General features: G+C 40.3%; 2 protein-coding genes across 8 annotated transcripts in view; one reads left to right on the forward strand and one right to left on the reverse strand.

The window, feature by feature from the left end:
• Window positions 1–27,221, forward strand: part of LDB2 (LIM domain binding 2) — a 642,376-nt gene that overhangs the window by 275,040 nt on the left and 340,115 nt on the right. The gene's annotated exons all lie outside the window — the stretch shown is intronic.
• On the reverse strand, window positions 3,330–3,810 carry LOC116457035 (cytochrome c oxidase subunit 7C, mitochondrial-like). The gene has a single exon (XM_032753797.2). It carries the CDS (start codon window positions 3,789–3,791, stop codon window positions 3,444–3,446), a length of 348 nt encoding a protein of 115 aa, XP_032609688.1. The 5' UTR covers window positions 3,792–3,810; the 3' UTR covers window positions 3,330–3,443.

Raw genomic sequence — 27,221 nt, forward strand, 5'->3', positions numbered from 1 at the left:
AATGATTCTTTAAGTAGCTGTATCTCCTGGAATCCTTCTTTACCTAGAAAACGCTACAAACCTGGGCACCGCTATCCTGTACCTTAGTGGTTCTCTGGTTGTTCCTGTTTTCTATTGGCATGAAAGAACATTTATAATGTTCTATAACCAGTATGGGCTATTTCTTAAGAGTTGATTGCTGGCCGGGCGTGGTGGCTCAAGCCTGTAGTCCCAGCACTTTGGGAGGCCGAGGCGGGCGGATCACGAGGTCAGGAGATCGAGACCATCCTGGCTAATTCGGTGAAACCTCATCTCTACTAAAAATACAAAAAAATTAGCCGGGCGAGGTGGCGGGCGCCTGTAGTCCCAGCTACTCGGGAGGCTGAGGCAGGAGAATGGTGTGAACCCAGGAGGCAGAGCTCGCAGTGAGCCGAGATCGCGCCACTGCACTCCAGCCTGGGCGGCAGAGCGAGACTCCGTCTCAAAAAAAAAAGAAGAGTTGATTACAGTTCCCTTTTCTTGTCTCTGTGACAGATTCCTTTGTATTTCTAGTGCCCTGAGCAGGGCCTTTAATTAATACTCTGGGGGTAATTGACCTACCCATCTTTAGTGTTTACTTTAAATTTTACCCAAGTCTTACACTTACTGTATTGTATTAGATTGTGTATTAATCTGTGATGAGTATTAATCTGTGATCTGGGCAGGGCTCCGCAGGTTAGTTCATCTCTTCTCCCCTCAGTGTTACCTGCGGGTGTTTCCAAGGCTGAGCATTGGAATGCAATGAGGGCTTGCTCATTCCCATGTCTGGCAGTTGATGTTGGCTCCTGACTGCGCCCTGGACTTCCCCACAGCATGGAGGCTGGGTTCCAAGGGCTAAGCCTCTGAGAGACGCTGTGCCAGACAGCAGTCGTATTATCTTTTAGCACCCAGTCCCAGAAGGTACCACTTCTTTCAGATTCTGTTCGGCAAGGTTGTCACAAAAGTCCAGCCAGGTTTAGGGAGAAGGAACAGAGCCTCCTATACCCATTGATGTGGGAATATCTACACCACCTTGCAAGAAAAGCGTGTGGGATATTATGTGTATTAATGTGGCCGTGTTTGGAAAATACAATTTGCCATACTCTGCAAACAACACAGGCTCATTTTTGGTTCAAGATGTTAAGATCTGATTAATACAGGGAATGAGATAATAGTCTTGGTGCTGTTACCAAGACAGGACATTTTTGTATGTTGTATCAGTTAACATGTCAGTGGAATATGTCAGATTTTTTTCCCTATGTCCAGCTCCCTTTATGACTCCTTTCTTTGACTGAATATGGAACATAATGCAGTGAGAAAAGCACCGGCCTGGAGTCCAACTTCTTTTCATCCTGTCTTTTCATTGACTAACGTAGAGTATAACGTTGGGCCACTCACTTCCCTTTGAGGCTTAATTTCTTCATCTGGCAAATGAGGGTATTAGACCACACATTCTCTTTTCTTTCCAGATTGTTACAAAATTCTTTGACTTATTTATTTGATTTGGTTGGCTTATAAATTATGTATTTATTTTCTTAAATGCATTCTTAAAATTAATAAAGTAATATAAAGTAGCATTTTATATTTTGAAAAGTAAAAAACTATTACTTATTTTTCCATTATTTAAATTCAATATTCCTCTACTTCTTCCCAGTCCTTTCCAATGTAATTCATAAGTGAGGTGTGCTACTTTGTAACTCACATCTTTATTAACTTAGTATCATGTGTATTTTCCATATTGATGCCTTTTTGTGTATTGATTGTTTTTAAATGGCACTTAGCGGAAAGAAAATCTGCACAATCACCTTCCTATTCTCCAGGTCCCAGCTCTTATCACAAAGTCCTCTGTAGATATCCTGTTAGGCAGGAACAACAATTATTAGACTTCCATGTGGAGATAAGGCCTTTGAAGAAAAATAAAATGGGACAAGGGGTTAGAGAGTGCCTGAATGGGGGTAGCTGATTTAGAGAGGAAGTTTCTCCGGGGGAACACTGGAGCAGGGGTGTGCAGGAAGCTGAGGCAGGAACCCTGTGAAGGTTTGGGGAAGAACATTCTAGATGGAGAAAGTGGCAAGCACAAAGGTGGGAACGTGTTTGGAGTGTCCCTGGGGCAGCAAGGCCAGTGTGGCTGGAAGGGTGAATGAGAGATTCTATTCCCGACCTCTCTCTGATGAATGCCCCTTCTCTTTGTTTCTCCAAAGTCAAATTGGATTATCCCCAGAGTGACTGTAGACAGCCACGTGCAAAGAGCTGAACCCTAGAGTCGGTTGTCAACTGCTCTCTGCTGGTGTGAAGCTGATTTAGCTTACAGAGAAAGAAGAGAGTTGGAGGTGCTTTTTTCTCCATGGAAAGGGACATGGACACATTTACCAGATGGAAAATGGCCCTTCTCTTGGAGGCTGGGGCATCCTCATGATCACAGGAGCTGGTGTGAGGCGGTGCCCTTAATGCCGTCTCCAGCAGGGCTGTGGAGCTGAGACTGCTGCCAGCCCAGCCCGAGCCCCTGTGCGTCAAGCTGGTCGCAGGGAACGTTCCCATGCTTATTTTTCCTTCCCGTGAAGAATGCAGAGGCTTCCTGCAATAGGGCTGAGGGCAGTGGTTTCTGAATACTGGTCACTGGAGCCCAGGGAGGTGTCAAGATGACCATGTAAACTCTAGGTATGGGCTCTTTCTTTCTTTCTTTTTTTGAGATGGAGCCTCGCTCTGTCACCCAGGGTAGAGTGCAGTGGCGCTGTCTCACTGCAATCTCCACCCCCCAGATTCAAGTGATTCTCTTGCCTCAGCCTTCCTAGGAGCTGGGACTACAGGCTCACACCACCAAGCCCAGTTAATTTTTTGTATTTTTAGAAGAGATGGGGTTTCACCATGTTGGCCAGGTGGGTGGGTCTCTTAACTCCTGACCTCAAGTGATCTGCCCACTTCGACCTCCCAAAGTGCTAGGATTATAGGTGTCAGCCACACCGTGCCTGGCCGGTATACGGTATGGACTATTTTTTTTTTCTTTTCTTTTTAGATGGATTTTTCTCTCTTTTGCCCAGGCTGGAGTGAAGTGGCATGATCTCTGCTCACTACAGCCTCTGCCTCCTGGGTTCAACTGATTCTCCTGCCTCAGCCTCCCAAGTAGCTGGGATTACAGGCACCTGCCACCACACCCAGTTAATTTTTGTATTTTTAGTAGAGACGGGGTTTCACCATATTGGCCAGGCTGGTCTCAAACTCCTGACCTCAGGTGATCCATCCACCTCAGCCTCCCAAAGTGCTAAGATTACAGGGGTGAACTACTGTGCCCAACCGTTATTGGCTATTTCTTTTTTTTTTTTTCCACGTCATAAGTTTATTGACAAACATATCTAGTATGGCATATGAGTTCTAGTTTGATCCACTTCCAGAGGCTGCACCTCTTAAAATGCTCTTCATATCTGTTAAATGGAGGAACCGAAACATCCTTATGTTTTAAGCAGTTGGTGTCTTACTACAAGGAAGGGTGTAGCAAATGCAGACCCAAAGTACAGATACATCTTAGCTAGTAACGACCACTTGTTTTCCACTGAAAATGGCAAATTCTTCCCAGGGCCCTCCTCATAGTGGCTCCTACGGACCATAGAGGTTGTGAACCTCCGGATGCTCTGGCCCAACATAGCGCTGCTGGAAGCTCTGCGAAAGGCACAGAGACTGAGGACGGATAAGAGTTGGTTGCAGTTCGCTTTTCTTGTCTCTGTGACAGGTTCCTTTGTATTTCTAGTGGCCTGAGAAGGGCCTTTAATTAATACTCTGGGGGTAATTGACCTACCCATCTTTAGTGTTTACTTTAAATTTTACCCGAGTCTTACACTTACTGTATTGTATTAGTTTGGCACCAAGGCATGCAGAGATCTATGGTGTCATCTTGTCTGTGCGAAGAAAGTCCAAGAGACCTATTCCATTTTAAGGGGTTTTTATTACCATATCTGAAAGCAGGGTTGGATTTTGATGTGATGAATCACTCTTTGATTTTCCCCTGTGTTTGTTTCCTAGTTTTGCCCTTAAAACATTTACCCTGGATCTTTAGAATGAAGATCTAATAAAATTGTAGAATAGAAAAGAGTAATGTATATTTGCCAGGTTAGACTAGCAACTGAAAAAAAATCTGTTGAATCTCAGTGCCTTAATAAAATAAAGGGTTTTTGCTGTAGGTGTGGCGGCGGTGGTGGTGGTGGTTTTTCTCTCTCTCCCTCTCTGTCATGTGAATGACAGTAGAGTACAGGTAGGTGGGAGTAGGGATGAGATTCTGCATCACTGAATCATTCAAGGACTTCCTCATTAGCAGCTGGGCTTCCTTTGAAGCCTCTTCATCCAACCAGGCAACAAGCAAAAAGAGAATGTGCCAGGCGCGGTGGCTCACACCTGTAATCCCAGCACTTTGGGAGGCCGAGGCGGGCAGATCACGAGGTCAGGAGATCGAGACCATCCTGGCTAACACGGAGAAACCCCGTCTCTACTAAAAATAAAAAAAAATTAGCCGGGCATGGTGGCAGGCGCCTATAGTCCCAGCTACTCGGAGAGGCTGAGGCAGAAGAACGGCACGAACCCGGGAGGCGGAGCTTGCAGTGAGCCGAGATCGCGCCACTGCACTCTAGCCTGGGTAACAGAGTGAGACTCCATCTCAAAAAAAAAAAAAAAGAAAAAGAAAAAAAGAGAATGTGAGTCTGGTGGAGGAGGTCTTAGAGTCAGGCCTGGAAGTGGTGCACATCCGACCCACCTCTGTTGTATAAAACTCAGTCACCTGGCTCCAGCTCCTTGCAGAGGGGTTGGGAAATGTAGCAGGGCATAACTGTCAAGTGGGAGAAAACACAGATATCAGCTCTTACAAATAGTGTTTCTCTAAATGGTTTGCTCCCCACTTGCACTACAATCCCTTGGTGTGGGAGGTGATAAGTAAAGAAATACAGATTCCCTGGCTTAAACCATCACCTAATACAATCAAATACCTGAATGTGGGGGCCCAGGAATCTGCACTTAAATAAGCTGGTGTTTATGATTATTCACTAGCTAAGAGAGGAGAAGGAGGAGGTGATATTGCAGAAAACATGATAAACTCTCCTCTCTTTCTGCTTTCTCTCTTTGGCACCTTTTCAAAGAGGAATTAAATTAATAAGTTGTTGATTTGTAACTCTTGCCCTTTAAACATGTGAGCACTCAGCACGCTGGATGTTGGAATCATTAGTCAATACATCAATACTCTTAAGGACTCGTTCACTTAACTAATAAAGCAAAGCCAAGGTTGTTTTTTTCCTCTGTCCTTGGCTGGCTGGAGCCCGTGCCCTCTGTGACTGGAACCATGCGGGCTGCCCAGGAAGCACTGGTGATGGATGGCTCCCTTCCTCAGCTGACTGTGACTCGCTGGACACTCTTTCCTTTCCTTGTCCTCTTCCTTTTCCTGGTCGCCAATCTCTGAGGGGCTTGGCATCTTTATAACAGTTGCACAAAGAAGTTCAAATTTGCTGGGCTTCGGGGGCGGAGGACTGTGGCTTTGTTCCCATCTCTCTTATCGTTTGGTTTAATAATTCCAATTTCCTTATATTCCCGTGGGAAACTGGACACCTTCTAAAAACTACTGATGGTTGCAAACATTGTGGGTCGCAGATAGAGCTATTTAGAGAGAATTCACCAAGGGCCAGAGCCAGAGGGATCCTTTTTTTTTTTGAGATGGAATTTCACTCTTGTTGCCCAGGCTGGAGTGCAATGGCGCTATCTCGGCTCACTGCAACCTCCACCTCCAGGGTTCAAGCAATTCTCCTATTTCAGCCTCCCAAGTAGCTGGGATTACAGGCATCCACTATCACGCCCAGCTAATTTTGTATTTTTAGTAGAGACAGGGTTTCTCCATGTTGGTCAGGCTGGTCTTGAACTCCTGACCTCAGGTGATCCACCTGCCTTGGCCTCCCAAAGTGCTGGGATTACAGGTGTGAGCCGCCATGCCCGGCCAGGGCTCTTTGATTCACATAAGATTAGAACGGCTTCCATCCTTACACTGGTATCAAACTTGGGCTTCTCCTTCCAAATATTTAGGAGAAAAATAAACAAAAAATTGAAAAAAAATGATGTATTACTCAGGATTCAAAAGAAAGAGACTTAAAGGATTTTAGTTCTATTTCTGTATACTAAGCATGTGAAGATATAGCCCAGAGATTGTGCCCATTCTTGTAAAATAATCTCCATGCAACAGGAAGATAAAATAACTTTTGGATGAGAACTCACTGTGTGGCAGCCTCGATGTGCTTTATTTCTCACAACCTTTTATGGGAGGAATCATTGCACCCATCTTCCAGAGGAAGAAACTGAGGTCTGAGGGGGTTAGGTAACTTGACCGAGGTCAAGGGCTGGGGCATCTGAGCAAAGAGTCAATTTAGTTCCACTAATAGCTCTTGAGCACCTAGGGAGTATCCCCGCAGGTGTAATGGGTTCGGGAGGATGAATCTGCCCAGTTTCTATTTGAGAAGGCAGGAATGGCATTGCAGGCAAGGGGAACGGCATGTGCAAGGGAGGAGTGGCAGGGCGTAGTGTGTCTGCGGCTGTCTGTTGCTACCATATGGCTAGGGCAGCAGGACCAAGCTGACTCACGGCTGGAGGCCACAAAAAGCTATATTTGAGATTCTGCAGCCCATGAGGACGAGTCTTGAGAGTTTGAAAGCACGGACTGGCGTGATAATCCCTGTGATTAGAAGGAGGCCTGGGATTGGCGAGAATGTACGATGGAATGGAGTCAGCTGTGGGGAAGGGAGAAGGTCTAAGCCAGGCTTTGGTCATCAGGGAAGCTGAAGAATTGTTATTCCTGCTGTGTTCTTTGAGCAACTATAGCACTATAGTGATGGTCCCATAGGGAACACTTGTCAAAGTCTGGAGACATTTTTGGCTGTCACAACTTGGGGTGGGGGACACTGTTGGCATCTAATGGGAGGAAGACAGAGATACTGCCAAGCAGCAGACAATTCATGGGACAGTCTCCTACAGCATGAACCATCCAGCCCCAAGGTCAATGTTGGCAAGGTGGAGAAACCCTGACCTGCAGCGATTCAGGGCTATAGCTGGCTGGGTTCTGACTGAAAATCGCATTCTTTTTCATCTCTTTTGATCAGTTTGGTAAGCCTGTGCTTGACTTTCCTCATCTGTACAGCGTATATAAGAAGACAAGAATCCAGTGGTAGGACAAGCATTTTTATAAACATTCCAATGATCATATTTGATATATTTGTTCTTCATAGACTCAGAGTCCAGCAGAGAAGTCCTCCATACCCTAATGAAGCCTGCTGCTTTGGGGGAGGTCTTTTGGGTTACCATGCCTAGTATATTTAAGCTACTAGTATATTTAAGCTCGTGTCAAGACGAATGCTGCTTTTTTGGCAAATTACTTTAGATTGATTTTTTTTATAGCTGTAGGAATGCCCCTGGGGTATTCAGGTTTTTCACTAAGCAGATTTGGACCCATGTGGTAAAGAATTACAGTGTAGCCAAGGTCACAGTATTGCTGGATACAAAATACATTCACCAGCCATGACTTAGTCCACAAATGTGGACCACTGCCAATATTGCTTCAGGATTATAGAGTCTCTCATTGAATAGTCTGGTCATGAGGCAAGTGTTCATTGAATGAGATCATCTTAGAATGCTTTGTCAAGAAATCCTAGAGCATTTGGCAGTGAGAAACCACCTATTTTGTTCACTCCACCTCTACTCTGACAGGTGAACAAAGCTGGACCAGAGATATTGAGTGACTTACCTGAGGTCACAGAGATGATGGGTGGCAGTCTTAGGTGGCACTTATTTATAAAAGCATAGGCAGATGGCTGGTGTCATTTTCTTCAAAGTTTGATCAGAGGTGAATCAGTGAGATAGAGACCTGTGGGTTTAACACAGAGATAACCTGAGAAGATTGTACATCTGCTCTGATACAGGAACCACTTTGTGTGTGTATGTGACAGTGGTGCTCCTTTTACCTGAAAGATCAAGGCTTCTGAATTATTAGGCTGAAAATGCTTTTATGATGCATTTCTTAAAGGTCTCATTAGTATTTAAATGGTACAGGAAAGTGCAGATAAATTGCGCATTATGAAAAGAGCCAGTGGGACTGGCAGGCACCATTACTTCCCTGGCTACCCAAATCCATCTGTCTTCTTCCATGTTTGTCTTAGCAGAAATCCATAGTTAGGAAGACACTCTTTTGGCTAGGTTAGGGCTGCACTTTGAGTGCATTTTCCCATGTTTGAAATAAAGCCAGGGCCATGTTGCTGGGTAGCTTTGTGTCTTTGAATTCTGTCTCCATGACTGGCATGGTTTTCTGAGAGGTTTTCTCATCTGTCCAATGGGAGTAATAATAGTGCTTGTCTCTAAATTGGAGAAGATTAAAAACTTGAAAAAACTCACATTAAGCATTTTGCATTGTGCTTGACAAATTTTAAATGTTCAATATATGTCACTTTTTATAATTATCTTTATCACTCCTGTTATTTCATTACGAAATGTGTCTGGCACATAGCAGATTGTCGATGAACATTGCTTCTTTTTCTTTTCAGTAACCCCTCTGGTACTGTGACTCTGTGGCCCTTGAAAAGTCACCTTCCTCTTTGGGCATCCTATTTTCAATAAAACAAAGATGGCCCCTCCCAGCTCTACAAGTTCTCTGTAGTGAGTCTCTTGAGTCGATGATTCTGGTCACACCACAGTTAAAGAATCCAAAAGCATACTTGTAGGGAAAAGTAACGCACACCCAATGAGGATGCAAAGAGCAGGTCTCAAGATGCTGATTTGGTTGTGAATGTTTGCTCCTATAATCCAATAGAAGTAATTAGGAGGGGAAAACAGAAATGGGGTATTGTAGCAGCTTCAGTATTGCCATACTGTTATGGCTTTCAAAATGCGGTTTAATAGCTAGTCAAATGACTCTTATTAAGGTGCACATGATTGAATCACCAGGGCATACCACCAGCCTCGATGGTGATGGGGGTCTAGCTGTGTATATTCACTACTTACAGAATTCAGCTGAACACAAATTAAAGTGGCAAAATGATTCAAGGACAAGTTTTTTTTTTTTTTTTTTTTAGAATGTAGTCAGAGATCTGGAGTAGGACTCCCAGGGATCAGAGTAAGCATTCATGACTTATTGAGAGTGTGATTATACCACGTTTCTTAGCTCGTTTCCTCATCCGTAAAATGGGAATATTAACAGTCATGGGGTGGTGGTAGTGCTTTAACAGAATGAAGCCTAGTATAGTGCCTGGCACTTAGTAATCTCAAGAAATGTCATTTTGTTGTCATTTGTTTTTTAAAAATGTAGCAGTTGAGCAAAGTTCTGTCTGAAGGCTCTTTATTTTAAAAAAGTCATAAATTGAAGCATGGAGAGTTGGCTGATCATGTGTCAATTAGCAAAATATTTTAATGGATATTAATTTTTTTAAAGATATCATAAAGAACTTGGGCAACAATATGGAAAGAATTGTGTATTGACGCAGTTTGTATAGTTCAATAAATATTGTATCGGGTCCAGGATGGAAAAAGGATGTTGCCGAAATAATTGTGATGTGATAGTTTAAAAAAATAAATCCAACAATAGGCCAGTGTACTGGCCAGCAGGAAGCTCCAACAATACCCCCACCTTTTTCCTGTACCTTACCCGGAGTTCCTTCAGGCGACACAGATAACCGATGGGTGATAAAGTCGAGGACCGGGTCTGGTGCCAGCTGAAAATAGAAGAATTAGTGTCAAACTGTTATCTGATCAGAAAATGGACTTAGCAAACACCCTTCCCAAGCAGCGTTTAAGAAAATTTCGCTGTGGGGGAAAAGTCTTCTTTTCACCTGAGCAGTCCCTCTTAGTCACAGTGACTCACTGAGACCCAGTTCTCTTGAAGCCCAACCACTGGTTCGTTTAGTTGCAGGGGGAATTCTTGCATCATGCACTAAGCCCTTCTTGGAGCAATAATGTAAACAGGAATTCCTTGCATTTATAAAGCGCTCTATGCTTCCACCATGCCTGCCCATTCTTTATTCTACTTAGCTCTAGGAGCAACTCCTTGCTTTGAGTATTATTGGCACAGCTGTGAACCTGGGAAGTGACTCATCCTTTCTATGCCTCAGTTTCCTCATCTGTAAAGTGGGGAATAATGATCTTATCTATCTCACTGGGCTTTTACTAGAATTGTGTGAGATAACGCAGGCAAAGAATTTAGCAATATACCAGGCATTACTTGTGGTATTTTAATAATCAAATAATCAGTAATAATTATTAGTATCAATCTTGTGAGGGACAGTATTATTGCCATTTTAGAAGTGAGGAAACTGAGGCTCATTCAGTCAATATATTTATTGAACAACCAAGTCCCAGGCATTATTTTAGGTTGGGCTGCGGGGAGGGAGGGATGGTAAACAAATAAACATGAACACGAGATGTACTGTGTTCTGGTATGTGATATGAAGAGCCTAACAGTGAGGTAAGGGAAGAGAGAGTAAAGAAGTTGGGTTGGGAGGTTTGCTTGTTTAGACAGAGTAGTCAGAGAAAGCCTCACTGCTGAGGGTACATGTGAGCAGAGACCTTCATAAAGTGAGAGAATGAGGCTTGCCAACATTTCGAGGAAGAGCATCCAGGCAGAGGGAAGAGCCACTGCCAAGGCCATGCAGCAGGAGGGTCTCAGCCTGTCATGGGAAATGGCAAAGACCTCTTTGTGCCCAGAGCAGAGTGAGCCAGGGCAGTCCGGGGACAGGAGGTCGGATTAAAGGAAGCCAGGCTTTGAAGGCTGTGGTGAACACTTGAGATTTTGTCCAGTGGGAAGCCACAGGAGGCTTCTGAGTTGAGCTTTTGATCTGAATTAAACTTTGTATAATGCTTACCCTGGATGCTATGAAGATCACGTATGGTAGGTAAGCAAGAATGGAAGCAGGGCTATCCATCTGGAGACTTTTTCAGTTCAGACTAGCAAGGATAGGCTCGGATGTGAGTAGTAGAAGTGGAGGTGGTAGAGATGGCCACAGACAGTGAGGAATAAAAAGGGTGCGTAAGATTCCATTCATTCCCGATCCTTGAGGAACTGTTGGTCTACCAAGGGACAGAGACATGTCAAAGAAACAAAGGGCTTCCCCCGACCTGCCCCTGCTGCCACCTGACAACATATTATCATTGAGGACATAAACTCCATAGGTATTCCATAAGCTCCAGAGAGAATGTTCTATGAGAATTAGTAACGGGGTCACGATGGGCTTGCAGAGTCAACAAAAGCTCCAAGAAGAAAGTAGGACTTCAAATCTACTTCAGAAAATTTGAACAGCAAGAAATAAAGGCAGGAAACTACTTAATTTTGAGCGATCTGTGTAAGGAAAGACACAAACCAGATCAAATATAATATTTAATGTCTCTGAACATTTAGGTTACTTCTATAATTTTGCTGTACAAAATAATGCTACAATGACATGCATTAGCTGTATAACTTTGGACAAGCGACTTAACCACTCTGGACTCAATTTCTTCCTCTATAAAATAAAGAAACCAATAATATTTATCTCATAGGGCTGTTGTGAGGATTAAATCAGTAGTAGTGATTAGAACGGTGCCCAAAGTCTATTAAACATTATATAGGTGTGAGCATTTCTTTAGAGTAAGTACTTAAGGACAGAATTACAGTTACAGAACATACACATTTTAAATATAAATAAAGTTTTATTGTAACACAGCTATGCCCATCCGTTTACATACCCTCTATGGGTGCTATTGTGCTGCAGTGGCAGAGTTCAGTAGTTAAAACTTTGACCTGCAAAATCTAAAATACTGATATTTACCATGTGGTTTTCGTTGAAAAAGTTGGCTAACCTCTGTAATGGACACAGCTTAATTGTACTTAAAAGTGACTTTACCAATTTACATTCCCTTTAGGATTCAGAGTGTGAGAATATCCACTTCTGTCTACTCTCGCTAACACTTGATATTATTAATTCTGAAAATTTTAGTCAAGCTGATGAATGTAAAATGATATCTAAATTTAACTTCCATTTCCCTGACCAGGAATATCAAAGATTTTGATCTCAAGATCATCTGACACTCTTTAAAAATTTTGAGAACTCCAAAGTTTTGTTTCGGCATAGTTTCAAATGTTTGCAAATCTCTTTAATATTTGTTTAATAAAGGGTGGATGGATTTTCACATGAGTTTCTGCATTCACTCCGCTGATTTGTTTTGTTTGAAGAAAATTGGCCTCACATAGATTTGGGATTGGAAAGAAAGGAATACTCCAGAAATCTCTTGAGATAAATATAAATATTCTTTGTTGCCACATCCTAACTCTGTAAGTGATATTTTCTTAGCTGTTAGCTTTGATATGGAATCTGAAGCCATATCAATGAACTTTTCATGCTCTGTAATATTAAAATCCATTAGTCCATCTTGCACTTTGAATGGATATTTTACCCACTCATGAATTTATAATAACATGCCTTGGTTATTTGGAAAATATTCGTTCACTTAGTTTTGCGTATCTTCCAAATTTGACACATTTCATTGTGCAACAACAACAAAAAAAATCTCACTGATTAATATCATCATCAATCTCATCAGAAAGGGCTTAAAGTATTAAGAAGCTGTCACACTCACATAGGCAGATATAACTTTCCTAACGTTTATTTTTTTCAAGAAAGCTCAAAGTTTGTCATTGACAATAAATACTGTGAATTGTCTTTCTTGATGTGATTGGCTCACTTTGTTCATTTTTGAGAAAATATCTGCCAAATATACATCCGAATAACTATAATTTGTGGGTTGCTTTTCAACTAAAATGGTATTGCACAAAATAAGCCACTAGTTGAGCTTGCAACAATCATACAAGTGTTTTTCCTAGGATGGTCTTTATTCTTCTCATTCTGTCTATCCCTCAGAAAATTAAAAACTCATGTACTCCATGGTAGAGATATAATTTGTACTGCTTCATCAGGGAATTTTGTAAAACTCTTGAGTGCATGGTGGTGACAAATATGATTACTTCTATATAGCTTGGTACCTTTGTTAAGGATTTGTGATTTGTGCTAAGGAATCCCAGTTTTTCTCACTATTGCTGTGCACTCTCAGTGCAGTGTCAACACAAAGTAAAAGGCAAATAGTGAGTGTAGAAATTTGATGAAAATAGTTTTAATCATGCGTATCCCTGGAAATGATCTCGGAGACCACTTGGGAACAGTTACCTTAGATAATACTGGGGTTGAGCATTATTTTTGTAGGCATTTCCTTCTGTATACTGGCTGTCCATATTTTTTGCTCATTTTTTCTATTGGGTTGTTTATCTTTTTCTTACTGATTTTTAGAAGTGAGATTATATTTATATATAAATGATCTTTGATAACTGATCTTTGATAAATCTTGCTTCCTACCGTTTTTCTGAATCTTGCAACTATATCTCCACCAATAGGGCAAAGCTTAAATAATCATGTGCATCCATACTTGGTAAAATGCCACACTGAATGAAATGTACTAACATAGAAAGGCTTAAAATGTGTTGTTCATTAATATAGCATATATCACTCTTTAATTCTTCTCCTCTACATGAAACAGTTATATATATATACACACATAACTATTACATATAACATATATATTATAATGTTATATATAATAGTTATATATAACATATATACAGATGTAAAGTATATTACTTATAAATTCTTCTCCATAGTTCCTCCCCTAGGGAAGGGGAATTGGTAAGTAATATACTCTACATTATTGCCTTTTTAAATATAAACAATACATTGTATATATTTCACGTGTGTGTGTGTGTGTGTGTGTGTGTGTGTATGTATGTATATGTATATTTATATTTAAATGCACAGGAAGATAAAAAATATCTGGAAGGACACATAGCGAAATAACCACTGTTATTTTTGATTGAGGGGAAGAACCCACAATAGAATTATATAACTGTGACTTCAAATTTATTTGGTATTTTTATTTTTATATTTATGAATTAATTTTTAAAAGTAAACTTTATTGTGTATATTTAAGGTATGCAATATATTATTGAATACATATAGATAGTATAAAGCCTACTATAGTAAAGCAAATAACATATCCATAATCTCACATACTTATCCATTTGTTTTGTTTTTAGTGGCAAGAGCAGCGAAAATCTACTCATTTAGTAAGAATCACATATACCATACAGTTATATTACCTATGCCCTCATGTACAAACATTTAATCTCTAGACTGATTCATCCTACATCTGCTATTTTACCTTCTTCAATCTACCTCTTCCCATTTCCTCCCCCCTCACCCCCTGCTATCCCTGGTAACTACTGTTTTATTATGTATCTCTGTATATTTAAATTTTTAAAAAAGATTTCACATATAGGTGAGATTATGTAGTATTTTAATTTCTGTATCTGGCTTATTTCACTTCGCATAATGTTCTCCAGGCTCATCTGTGCTGTGGCAAATGGCAAGATCTCATTCTTTTCGTGATGCCAAATAACATTCCATTGCATATGTGTACCACAGTTTCTTTTCCCTGTCATCCACTGATGGACACACATTGTGCCCGTATCTTGACTATTGTGGAAAATGCTGCAATGAACATGGGAGTGCAAATATGTTTATTAGGTAGTGGTTTTATTTCCTTTGGGTATATGTCCAGAAGAGGGATTACTAAGTCATATTTTAGTTCTGTGTTTAATGTCTTTAGAAACCTCCATACTGTTTTCCGTAATGGTTGTACCAATCTACATTTCCACCAACAGCGTACAAGAATTCATTTTTCTCCACATCCTCACCATTTATCTTTTGACTTTTTGGTAACAGCCATCCTAACAGATGTGAGGTGGTATCTCATAATGGTTTTGATCTGCATTTCTCTGCTATTAATAACGTTGAACACCTTTCCATACACATATTGACCATTTTTATGTCTCTTTTAGAAAAATGTCTATTCAGGTCTTTTGGCCATTTTCTAACTGGATTATTTGTTTTTTCACTATTGAGTTGTGTGAGCTATTTGCAAATTTGGGATATTAGCCCTTTATGAGACACATGGTTTGCAAATATTTTTTCTCAATCCATAGGCTGCTGTTTCATTTTGTTGATTTAGTAATGAAAATAGATAATTCAAAAATTTAAAAACATGTCTTCTTAATTCTTGTAGCATAATAGCACATGAAGAGACATTTGTATTGCTTATTCAATAGGAAGAATTATAGTACACGCATATTTGAAAACGTGATGGTATTTTCTGGAACAGAGGGCTTTCTTTTGGTTGCTTTCTAATGAGAAGTGATGCCTACCTAAACTGTTACAGAGATTTGGGCCAAAGATTTTTCTAAACTTAAAGTGATCTTTCTTTTTTTATCTTCAAATTCTGGCCAATTAATATAAATAAACTTACTTCAATATTTATATGAGATCCAGGGTACAGTAACCACTATTACTTAAAATATGTGGATCGGTTTATTTAATTTACATATTAGTGACTGACTTTTACACTCCTGTAACTGCCTTTCTTATGTTTACCATAGGAAAATAAAGTTTTTAGTCCCAAAAGAATAATTTAAGGGATTTAAACAAATGTTACTCTTGTATTTAATTCATACAAAAAACAAACTAATAAAATCCTAAAAATAGGTAATGTCAAATTAGGAAAAGCTGAAGCAAGTTAATTTCCTAGATATTATCTTCTGAAGTTATTCATGCTGTATCTTCTGATGATTCATACCAATGGAATATGTAATTGGTAATGATCACAGGTATTCATATAATATCTTTTTTCCAGATGATACTCCAAGTACTTTATGAATGGATTTTCCTTCATGTGGCAGCTCCTAGTTCATCCCATGTGTGTGGAAGTTCACCACTTCATTGCACTGCAGATGTGTATGAAGGGAAAAGAAAGATCCATCCTGTTTGTCTTTTCATGTGTCTGAAGCTGTGTGATTTACACAGCAGAAGGAACATTTCCTTCCTCCCTAGTCATGGGTAGAACACAGGATACCTTGGTAGTTTTAGTTTTAATGCTCTAATGTTGTGGGTAAGAGATGGAGACTAAAATGTATCTAGGACCTACTATATGCTGGGTACTCTGATAGGTGCTTTGCATGTTTTAGATAATTGCATCTTCATAAAAACCCCAAAAGATGGGGTTATTATTATCTCCATTTTACAGTTGAGGAAATGATTCTTGTCTGAGATCACAAAGCTGGAACATGAGAGGATCAGGATTTCTCCCATCTGCCTGTGATCTCAGAAATCAAGCTGGGTCACTACTGTTTCTTTTTTGGTAAAAGTAATACTAACAGAGTAGGCAGAAGAACACTGGGCAGCCATTGATCTCCACCATGTTTTGGCTGCTACGCTCTTGTCCACCTTGTGGCTCATATTTCTTAGATTGTGCTCAAACTCTACCTTACTTTGATCCTCCCTCCCACTGGAGACATTGCTTGATTTCTCTCCTGCCTTCCTAAACCATTGTTTGGAAAAGACTGTCTCTATATGTCTTCACTTCCTTCTCATTTGTTTGCTCTTAAGACAGTTTGACTAGCTTCTTACCCTTTCTCTGAATCTGCCTCTGAGGCCTCACTCATCTACACATTGGCAAATCCTAATGACATCTTTTGTGTTTACCTGTTCATCTACTGGAACTTTCTTTTTTTTTGGAGACAAGAGTCTCGCTGTTTCACCCAGATTGGAATGCAGTGGTGTGATCTTGGCTCACTGCAACCTCCACCTCCTGGTTTCAAGTGATTCTCTCACCTCAGCCTCCCAAATAGCTGGGATTACAGGTGCCCACCACCATGCCCAGCTAATTTTTATACTTTTAGTAAGACTTTCTATTGTGATTGCCACAATCCCTACTAAGAAACTCAAGTCCCTTGGTTTTCATAACACTACTGTCCTTGTTTCCTTTTTTCCATTTGCTCCCCATACTATTTGGTTGGTTTTGCCTAATCCTTTGCATTCTCTCCTTCCTGCCACCCTCCTGACTCATACCTGCTTGTGAGAGCATATGTTAATTTTTCACAACTTTTGTAAGCCTGTTGATATCCTGTTGGTAGCTTGAAGTTGGTTATGGTGGAGTATTTACACCATAGAAATTGGCAATAGTTTAAAATCAGCTTCTCCTCACTCCAAGAGCAGGCTGTTTTCTATTCACTAGCATCCCACTGCTTCCACTGACCCTCATAATTGTGGATATTTTCTAGGATAGCCCTTCTGAACAAGTTTTCCCCTCACTTAACACATTCTCCCTGGGTGTCATCTCCTGCTCCCCAATACACACACACACACACACACACACACACACACACACACTCTCTTATGGTTTTAACTATTACCTATATCATTTCTCCTAAGTATCTATCTCCATCTTGAACTCATTTCAGAGTTTCAGACCTGTATGTCCAAACACTTCCTGGAAATTCCCATTTGGATGTTGAACAGGTACTGTAGATTCACCAAGTCCCAAACCAAACTCACCATCTTGTTCTTTTCCTATGTCTCATGTTTCAGTGAATGAGTCCACCATCCACCTTCTACCCAATCCGGAATTTGATGTGCCCTCTTTCTCCTTAGCCATGCTAGGATCAAGAAGATATTGTTAAAAGGGATATCATTCTAGGGGTTAGTTCTTGGGGTAATGATATGAGGGAAACAGTGACTTTGGATGATGGTGTGGTTACTTCTTAATTCTTAGACTGTTCAAATTTCTGCAGTGTGGGAAACCTGATATCCTTGTGTTCTCTGTTCTCAGGAAAGGGAGGAAATAAGCTTATGTAAATTAAATATCTCTATACTGGGTGCCAAGACTCTCAGGAGCTTATCCATACATAAATTTACTTAATCTTCTGAATATTTCTATAATGTAGATATAACCATCAATTTTTTTTTGCATGCAAGGAAATTGAGCCTCAGCTAAGCTCAATGGCTTGTTCAAGGAGGTTCAGCTAGTAGGTGGTGGGGCTAGGATTTGTCTAGGCCCTATCCAAAGCCTGTGATCGTTCCCTTATCCCAAGCTTCCTCTGGCTAGAGGTGTCCATGTAGAGGGAAACTGGCAGTTCTTTGGCAGCTCCCATAACAGACTCACAGAAAGCGCCGCCTACTTTCTCCCTGCACAAGAGCTCCAGAGGCCCTCTTTCTAGTGCTACCTTCATAGTCTCCCAAAGCCAGCATTCGCCTCCCTTCCAAAGATGTATACAGCATATCACCTCTTTGACATACCTGAATGCATAGATGCAAAGTTTATTAATATATGTTGGAGTTTTGAAGATGAAAGTGCTTTACCTTCCTAGGGATTGTTAAAAGTATGCCTGGTTTTCACAGTTTTGTTTTTAAATCACTCACCAGTATCCAAAAGCCTACCACATGACTAGCATGTGTGCTGGAAGGGATAAAATGTAAGAGGGACCAGGTGTAAGGCTAAGAGCTGGTGTCTGCCTTCAAGGTGCTGACCCTCCAGAAGTGGGCAGAACCCTCCACCCAGGGAATGGCCAGAGAGTGATAAGAGGGAATTAAGAGCAAATGCCCGTGTGTTCTTGATAGCTATTTTTTCAATAGCTACACTTCAAAGAATGTGTTATTTTTTGAGAAACAGGAAACAGTCATGCCATGAAGTGTCACTGTATTAAATGGCTCCCAAAGAGTTAATACATCAGTTGGACCAGAGGGATTTGAAGGAGGCAGCACAACTCTCTAAGAAGGCTCCTCAGTGAGCCACCAGGCCCTTTTGACATTGCCTTTGGGTTCTTGCTGCATGGAATGTGGTCATGATAAAGTGTAACTGACATTCGTTCTATTGGTATTAATTAAACAATTGCTTGATGCCAGGCATTTTGAATGAAACAATGGACAAGATGAACAAGGTCCTTCTCTCCTTGATCTTGCATTAGAAGAAATCAATTTTTAAAGGAAAAAGAAATATGATAACAAGAAGCAAAAGAAGAAGATGAAAGACAGTATGTTTGGGGCTACTTTAGTTGGGGTGGTCACAGAAGTCCTCCCAGGGGAAGTGATATTTAAACAAAGACATATTTGAGAAGAAGCCAGCCCTGTGAGCATCTTGGGAGAGAACTAACAGGCAGGAGCCAATGGCAAGTACAGCAAAAGAAAGACAGAGGGAAAAAAATGAATATGGATGAAGCAAATGGCCTGGGATTAAATTGAAGACATAGTGGGGGCCAGATTTTTTCGTCTTTGCAGATCGGGGAAAGGAATTTCAATTTTCAATTTGGGATTTCATTTTAGTGCTTTGAGAAATCTTTGAAGAACTACCAGTAAGGGAGTGGTGTGATTTGATTTAGGCTTTAATCAGATATATCAGTAGATGTAGCTTTCAGGCGGCCATGCAGAGAGGAAAGAGTGTGGATGATTGAGGAGGCTCTTTCAGTGGTCAACAGGAGACATGATTCTGACTTGGGCCAGGATGGTGGCCGTGGGGTTGGGGAAAAGCAGATGGATTTGGGATGTTGTTTGCTGATATATCAGATATGGCTGACAAAGGAAACAGAAGATTAAAATATTTGTCTTCAGCAAGTATGCGGATACTGCTATTACTTACTGAGATGGGGGTTACCCAGATGGAGTTAAAAGAAAGTATGTGGAGAAGATTATTTCTTTTGTTTTAGTGTATGACGCTGCAGCTTCTCCTAAAATCCTGTTCAAGCTGAGGAGGGTTAATATGTCCTTAGGCTGCCCACTCCATTGTTGGATGTCTCTGAAGGCCAAATATTCTTCCACATGCTAACTAGACTCTGCCTTCCTGCACCTTCTATTCATGTGTACATTCATGTTTCTCTGGAAACACATGGAATACATCTGCTGTCTTCTTAGAAATGTGTGCCAAATATGTGAATACCCAAGATTTCTGACATTGTTTTAAAACATTAAAATTTCAAATTAGTTTGGGTACAAATGCCATTAATTAGATTATAGTGTATGTACGTGGACTTCTCCAAATTGAGCTTTTCATCTGTGTACAGAACCATGCTACATAGCCTTAATTTAGAATGAACACTAAGCCTTTATTAATGACTTGTTGCCAAGACCGTTTACATAGTTCTTTTTTGCTTTTTAAAATTCACTTCATCCCTACTTTCGATATAATATATGCTTATTGTAGAGTGTAAGAAAAACAGAGACAAGTAGCTGGATTTCAAAAATAAATACCTTTCAGCATTCATCAAAGACCCTGACAGTTAAGTATTTGGCTTATTTTTTTCAGTACTTATTTTTATTTTATTTTTTTCACAAGACTCTGTGTATTTTACATTTATATTTTGCTTTTTCATTTGCATTATAGCAGAGATTTAAAAATATTACTTTAAAAAATGTGTTAGGCCGGGCGCGGTGGCTCACGCCTGTAATCCCAGCACTCTGGAAGGCCGAGGCGGGCGGATCACGAGGTCAGGAAATCGAGACCATCCTGGCTAACACGGTGAAACCCCGTCTCTAATAAAAATACAAAAAATTAGCTGGGCGCTGTGGCGGGCGCCTGTAGTCCCAGCTACTCGGGAGGCTGAGGCAGGAGGATGGCGTGAACCCGGGAGGCGGAGCTTGCAGTGAGCCGAGATTGCGCCACTGCAGTCCAGCCTGGGCGACAGAGCGAGACTCAAAACAAAACAAAACAAAAAAAGCGTTAAAGAACGTTTACCAATGATTGCCAAGTATTTCTTTCATTTAATAAGATGATAAGTTACTGCAAGAGGTTTAGGTGTTTTTAACGATTGTTATTTTCTACCACTATGGTAAACATCTTTGATGTAAGAATTTTTTCATAATTTGGGTAACATCCTTAAGGAGGAGGTGTAACAAAATAAGAGTTTGGACATTTCCTAAAATCTTCCTATAGAGTGTTAACACTGAATTTCCAACAATATTGTGTAATTGACCCTTCCATTAGTATGGATATAAGTGACCCTCTGACCACATTGTGGTCTCTGTTAAATCGTATCATGAAAAAAAAAATTATGCTGATTTGATAGTCAAAAATTATTTGGTGTTGTTAGTCTCATTTGTATTTTGTGGCTTACTAGTGAGGATAAGTATTTTTCTACATGTTATTACGACATATAGAAATGTTTTTATCTTGCCATAAAAACAATTACGGGAGATTTTTTATTAATTGGGGTCCAACTAACTAGAACCTCAACTATTCAAATTTTGGAGTGAGAGTCAAATTGAAAAGAGAATGAAATGACACATACTGAAAAAGTAGAGAAATTAAAATAGAGTGGAGTCTTCTCCAGCTCTGAGTATAAAACTCATCAAGGCAAAACTGTTTTATTTAGACATCTGGGAAATGTACTTTGACAAACATCCGCTTGATGACTGTCAGTGTCATAAAGAGACTTTGATATCAAAAATCCACAGAAATTGTTGAAATACATTATATATTTTTGTGGCAAAGCACTCTGCCTGCTCATTTGCATTGTCCATGTGATTTGGCTTTGGCATCTTAATACAAAGGAGAGCCCCATTTTCATGTAAATGACATGATAGAATTAATGGAGAGCTCTAGGGAGTCTACAAACGGCAAATGTGGCATCTCCCCTACCTGCTTTTAGCAGTGCTTACGCGTAGTTGCTTTTCAGTATTTTAACATATAAATGTTTCCAAAATTTACATATTCAGTGTTTTTATAGCTCTAGAAATACTCTCTCAAACTACTACAGAAGGTAACAAAACATCCTTCAAAAGTCTGATTTCCATGCATTTAGGCCATAAAAAATATATAGATAGAACTTTTAGACTCACTTCCAATAAGTTAAAATGCAACTTGTTCTGCTAAAGAGTTTGATCTTTTGCTTACCAACAGCATGGGGTAGACAAGATAGAATATACTTTGCTTTCTATTTTTAAAACCTGGATTCACTGGGCTATTTGGTATTTGAAATGATTAAAGCTTAGTTAGCCATCTCGATAGGTTTACATGTTACAGCTGAGGCGTTTTATCTGTTAAACCAAGTGTATTAGACAATGTAAAAACATGTTCAGGATGGGCGGAGGTCTTAGAGAGTGTGTTGCATAGAAAAAGTATGAGAGTTGAGATCAGACGAACCTGCCCTTATAATCCAGCCTTGATACTTATTAACTGTTTTTTTTTTTTTTTTGAGACAGAGTCTCGCTCTGTCGCCCAGGCTGGAGTGCAGTGGCGTGATCTCAGCTCGCTGCAAGCTCTGCCTCCCGGGTTCACGCCATCCTCCTGCCTCAGCCTCCTGAGTAGCTGGGACTACAGGCACACGCCACCACGCCCGGCTAATTTTTTGTATTTTTAGTAGAGATGGGGTTTCTCTGTGTTGGCCAGGCTGGTCTTGAACTCCTGACCTCAGATGATCCACCCACCTCGGTCTCCCAAACTGTTTGGATTACAGGCGTGAGCCACCACACCCAGGCTTATTAGCTCATTTCTTTTGGGCAAACTATTTGACTTCTCTTGCACTGTTTTCTAATTAATATCCCCATAAATTAGGACTAGTAGTACTTGAAAATTAAGGGGTTGAATGAGATAGTACACATAAACCAGCTAGTAGAGGGCCTGCCCATGGTAGGTATTTCGTATCCTATGCGATTAGTATTGCTGCTGGTGTTATTCCTGTCACTGCTGCTATCACAGGATGTTGCTGCAAGAAACAGTAGATGTTGGGATAATCGGTAATCATGTATTTTGTAGTAGCCCATATGATAACTAGTATTAGCAACCATAACAAATATTTATTGAACACTTAACATGTGTCAGGTCTTTGTGCCTGCCGCAGGAAGGCAAGAGAGAAAAGTAAGCTTTGCTTATTGCCATCTGGGTTTCTTTGATAGAAAAAGCTGTTACTGAGAGAGCTAAAACACCCACCAATGCTCAAAAGAAACGGGTGGCCATGGAATAGTCACAGAAAGAGCTGAGAGGGGATCTCGATGACATGCATTGCAGTTGTGGTTGTAGTTACCAAAACTGCTCTTTAATAAGGAAGCTTAATGTATAAATTTGGGAGCAGGGGATCTGCTTACACTCTTACATTCCACTTCTTCCCTGGAAAGCCCTCTAGATCTTCAGGGACCATAGAACAAAGGCCACTGACCTTGTGCAGCCTCCACCTGCTAGCTTTAGTACGGTGAAATTGAGACCCCACATCTCTAATCTGGGACTGGGCTGAAACATTCACTGGATGAGTCTAAGCTGTTGACTCTTAAAGAGCCAGAGTGAACTTTCCCCCAGTGGGCAGTAGATTCCGCTGCATCTGCTTATGAATGTTTACTCTTGACCTACCATTAGCAGAGACGTGACATGATGTAGTTTTCCCTCTTGTACCTTTTAACCACAGACCACAATCCATTTGCTCTGAACGTTTAATACAGTATCAAGCCTGAAATCAAATGAGTGCAGGTGGAAGAAAACATTAGGTGGTTTAGGTCAGGGAAAAGCGATGTTTTCAGGGCTTCTGCAAAATGTGCTTATGTTGTGAGGAAAATCAACAATAAGATCAGGAAACTAGCACTCGAAACTAATGTCTTAAAAAGTCATGGACAAAAAAACAAAAACAAAACAAACAAAACAAGATGAGAGAAGACATGGGGATTGTTCTTTTAAATGCAGAGTCAATCAATTTGATTTCTTAACATTAAAACACTTTGTGCTTTAAAGATGTATCCCAGTTACCCCATCAAAAAGCAGAATTAGAAAAAGAAAGTCTTAAGAGAAAAATAACAGACAAATCCTTAATCTCTTTACCATAAAAAGGGACATGAGAGAGCCCCAAGTGTTCTTGTGAAATAAAGTTTAGAAGTTCCTTTTCCAGATGTGGAACTGCAGAAATGTAAATACAGCTTTAGTAAAGGGAGGTCATTGGCCAAGGAATTTCAAATGAGGCACCCAGGGAAGTGGGAGGAGAAGTGAGGTATTTAGTTTTTACTTCTACAGCTGTTGCTTGGTGACTCACCATTGATCGCTCCTTTATTATTATTTTTTTTTGGAGACAGGGTGTGTCTCTGTCTCCCAGGCTAGAGTGCAGTGGTGGGGCCTCAGGCCTTCACCTTCTAGGCTTACGCAATTCTCCCACCTTAGACTCCCAAGTAGCTGAGACTATAGGAGTGTGCCACCACACCCGGCTAATTTTTTATTTTTTTTAGAGATGGGGTCTTGCTCTGTTGCCCAGACTGGTCTCAAACTGCTGGGCTTAACCCATCCTCCCATTTTAGGCTCCCAAAGTGTTGGGTTTACCAGTGTCAGCCACCACACCTGGCTGATTGATCTTAATAGGGAAAGCAAACTCCTTAGTTTTTAAAGAAATACAAATTTGCTGGGCACGGTAGCTCACGCCTGTAATCCCAGCACTTTGGGAGGCTGAGGCAGGTGGATCACCTGAGGTCAGGAGTTCGAGGCTGGCCAACATGGTGAAACCCTGTCTCTACTAAAAATACAAAAAATTAGCCGGACGTGGTGGCACATGTCTATAATCCCAGCTACTTGGGAGGCTGAGGCAGGAGAATAGCTTGAACCTGGGAGGCGGAGGTTGCAGTGAGCCAAGGTCGTGCCATTGCACCCCAGCCTGGGGAACAAAGCGAGACTCTGTCTCAAAAAAAAAAAAAAAAAAAAAAAAAAAAGAAATACAAATTTATAAAATAGCATTTTTTTTTAAATGACACCCTGTTTTTATGCTGTTTGATAATGCCTTTAATAATATATAGGTTTAAAATGTCTCATATTTTAGCACTTGGTGATGAACTATGTATACACTTGCATTCAATATTTAACATTTAAGAATTCGTTGAAGTGGTTCATTCATTCATTCACTCATTCACTCATTTACAACTGTTTCTTGTCAGACCCGGCTCTAGTCTTTGGAGACTGAACAGTGAAGAAAACGACATGCTTCCTCCCCTTAAGAAGCATACACAGGGCCGGGCGCGGTGGCTCACGCTTGTAATCCCAGCACTTTGGGAGGCCGAGGCGGGCGGATCACGAGGTCAGGAGATCGAGACCACAGTGAAACCCTGTCTCTACTAAAAATGCAAAAAAAATTAGCCGGGCGTGGTGGCGGGCACCTGTAGTCCCAGCTACTCGGAGAGGCCGAGGCAGGAGAATGGCCCTGGGATGCGGAGCTTGCAGTGAGCCGAGACTGCGCCACTGCACTCCAGCCTGGGCGACAGAGCGAGACTCCGTCTCAAAAAAAAAAAAAAAAGCATACACAGAGAAAATGCCTTCTTAAGAAATAATTCAGTATGTGGAAAACGCTAACTTTCCAAAGACATGTATTATAATTTTATTTTTAACACTAAAATTGAAAATAATCTTACTGTTTAAAAACCAAGGAAATGATTACTTATAATAAATTCACTGGATATAGATATTGAACAAGGTGTTTGTAAGAAAAGTGTTTATGCTGTATTAAGTAAACACCACGGAGTATAGATTTGTACATACTGAATGATTGCAATTAGGCTGACAATAAGGAAAGGAAAAAAATTAAAAAAAAAAATGGCTGCGTGATAAGACTTTCTTTTTTCTCTTGGCAATATTGCTCTTTGCAATATTTTCTTTTTGTTTAAGTAAAATAATAACGGTGTCCTCTTTCATAAACTTACTTCGTGTTAGGCTTTATGAGCTTAATATACATTTATTCATTTAATCCTCACGATAGCGCTATATCACAACTTAGGAAAATGGGGCAATGAGGGTTGTAGAATTGGATTCAAACCCAGAAATACCAGTTCCAGAACCTGACCTCTTAACTACTACGCAAATCACTCCTTTAGAGAGATAAATTGTCCGGCTTTAAAAACGTGAATCCAAACACTGGTCTCCAGAGCTCAAGCTCTTATGCCTCGTTGGTAAGATAGAGATCTTAACAATATCCACTACTCAAAGGCTGCTATGGAACGAAGCACATGTGATGATGCTGGTGAAAGTGTTTTGTAAATTTCAAATTTCCATTCAAAGATCACTCATGGGGTGTATTCAAAATATTTGAGTGCCTTAATAAATGTGTATATTAAATAATTTAAAGCACATTTTTGTTGAAGTATACACAGGTAAAATTAGCTAGTTTGTGTATTTTAAATAACTATTTAGAACATGGATTTTTTTTTTTTTAATTTACAGAAAATATACTGAATAAGGTTTATTTTGTAAATTAGTTTCTTCTGCTAGGTTGTCTTCCCTTTGCCCTTTCTCCCTTTCTCCCTTTCTCTCTGTGGCATTCTCAGTCCCACCATTGTAGGATTTTTCTTGACTTTCTCCTTTCATCGAACAAGCCCCTTCAAGGTCAGGAAACCACTATAATTTGCACTTTGGAGGTATTTAGCAGCCAAAGGTTTAAATTCCCAACCAGCAATTGGGAGTCCGGGCTTGGGTTGCTTTATTATGCTTTATATCTGTTGACTCTGAGTAAAAAATAACGTGTGGAGTAGAATTACAAAGGTGACTCTTAAAAGCATGTTTAAGGATGATAACTTTAAAATGTGCTCACCAAAGCCATGAAAATAGATGAGTTCCCCAAGAAGTACCCAGCAATACACCTTTATAGACTTCTAGAATGAATATATAAATTCCATGAGGGTCTTGATGGCCTGTTGAAGAAACTGGGGAGGAGCTTTGTGTTCTAAGAGTTTACGGTGTGGTAGGTTGCATCATATGCATTTGACATTTAATTTGAAAGTGGTCTGTTTAAAATGTCATCTGTTTTTCATTTGTAAGGGCCTACTTGAAAATGGTAGGTTGGACTCTATGACCTCCTGGTTTCCCCCCAACTCTAAAGTATTGTAGTTGTTCGATTCCAAGGTAAATGTAAAATTTATTTTCCAGCACGACAACTGATATTTGTGTACAGCTTATAGTTTACAAAACATTTTGCACATACTCCATCCTTTCTCAAAGAAGGAGAAAGGGGGAAGAAGCCCTTGCTAAATCTAGGTTAGAAAAAAATGCACAACGTGTCTGCTATTTTTCTGTGTGTTGGTTGCCTTTGAGATGAAAAGGAATGTTCTCATTCGGAGGCAACTGTGAGAATTAGAATCTTATTCACATTTGATGTCTTCTAAAGGATTATCAAACACCTGTTTACTGGGTGCACATATAATATATAATGCCATTCAAAAAGTGGTTTTACCGGGTGGGAAATGTTGAATAAACCATGTCATAATCTAATTTAAATATTTGGTTCATCTGTTTCAGATATGCAAGAGAAAATATTGATTGTTCTGGGATATTGTGAATCCACTCACATTTTCTATGTGCTAAAATAGACCTTAGTA

This window comes from Hylobates moloch, unplaced genomic scaffold (assembly GCF_009828535.3).
Source record: "Hylobates moloch isolate HMO894 unplaced genomic scaffold, HMol_V3 SCAFFOLD_17, whole genome shotgun sequence".
In the NCBI taxonomy this organism is placed as follows: domain Eukaryota; kingdom Metazoa; phylum Chordata; class Mammalia; order Primates; family Hylobatidae; genus Hylobates; species Hylobates moloch.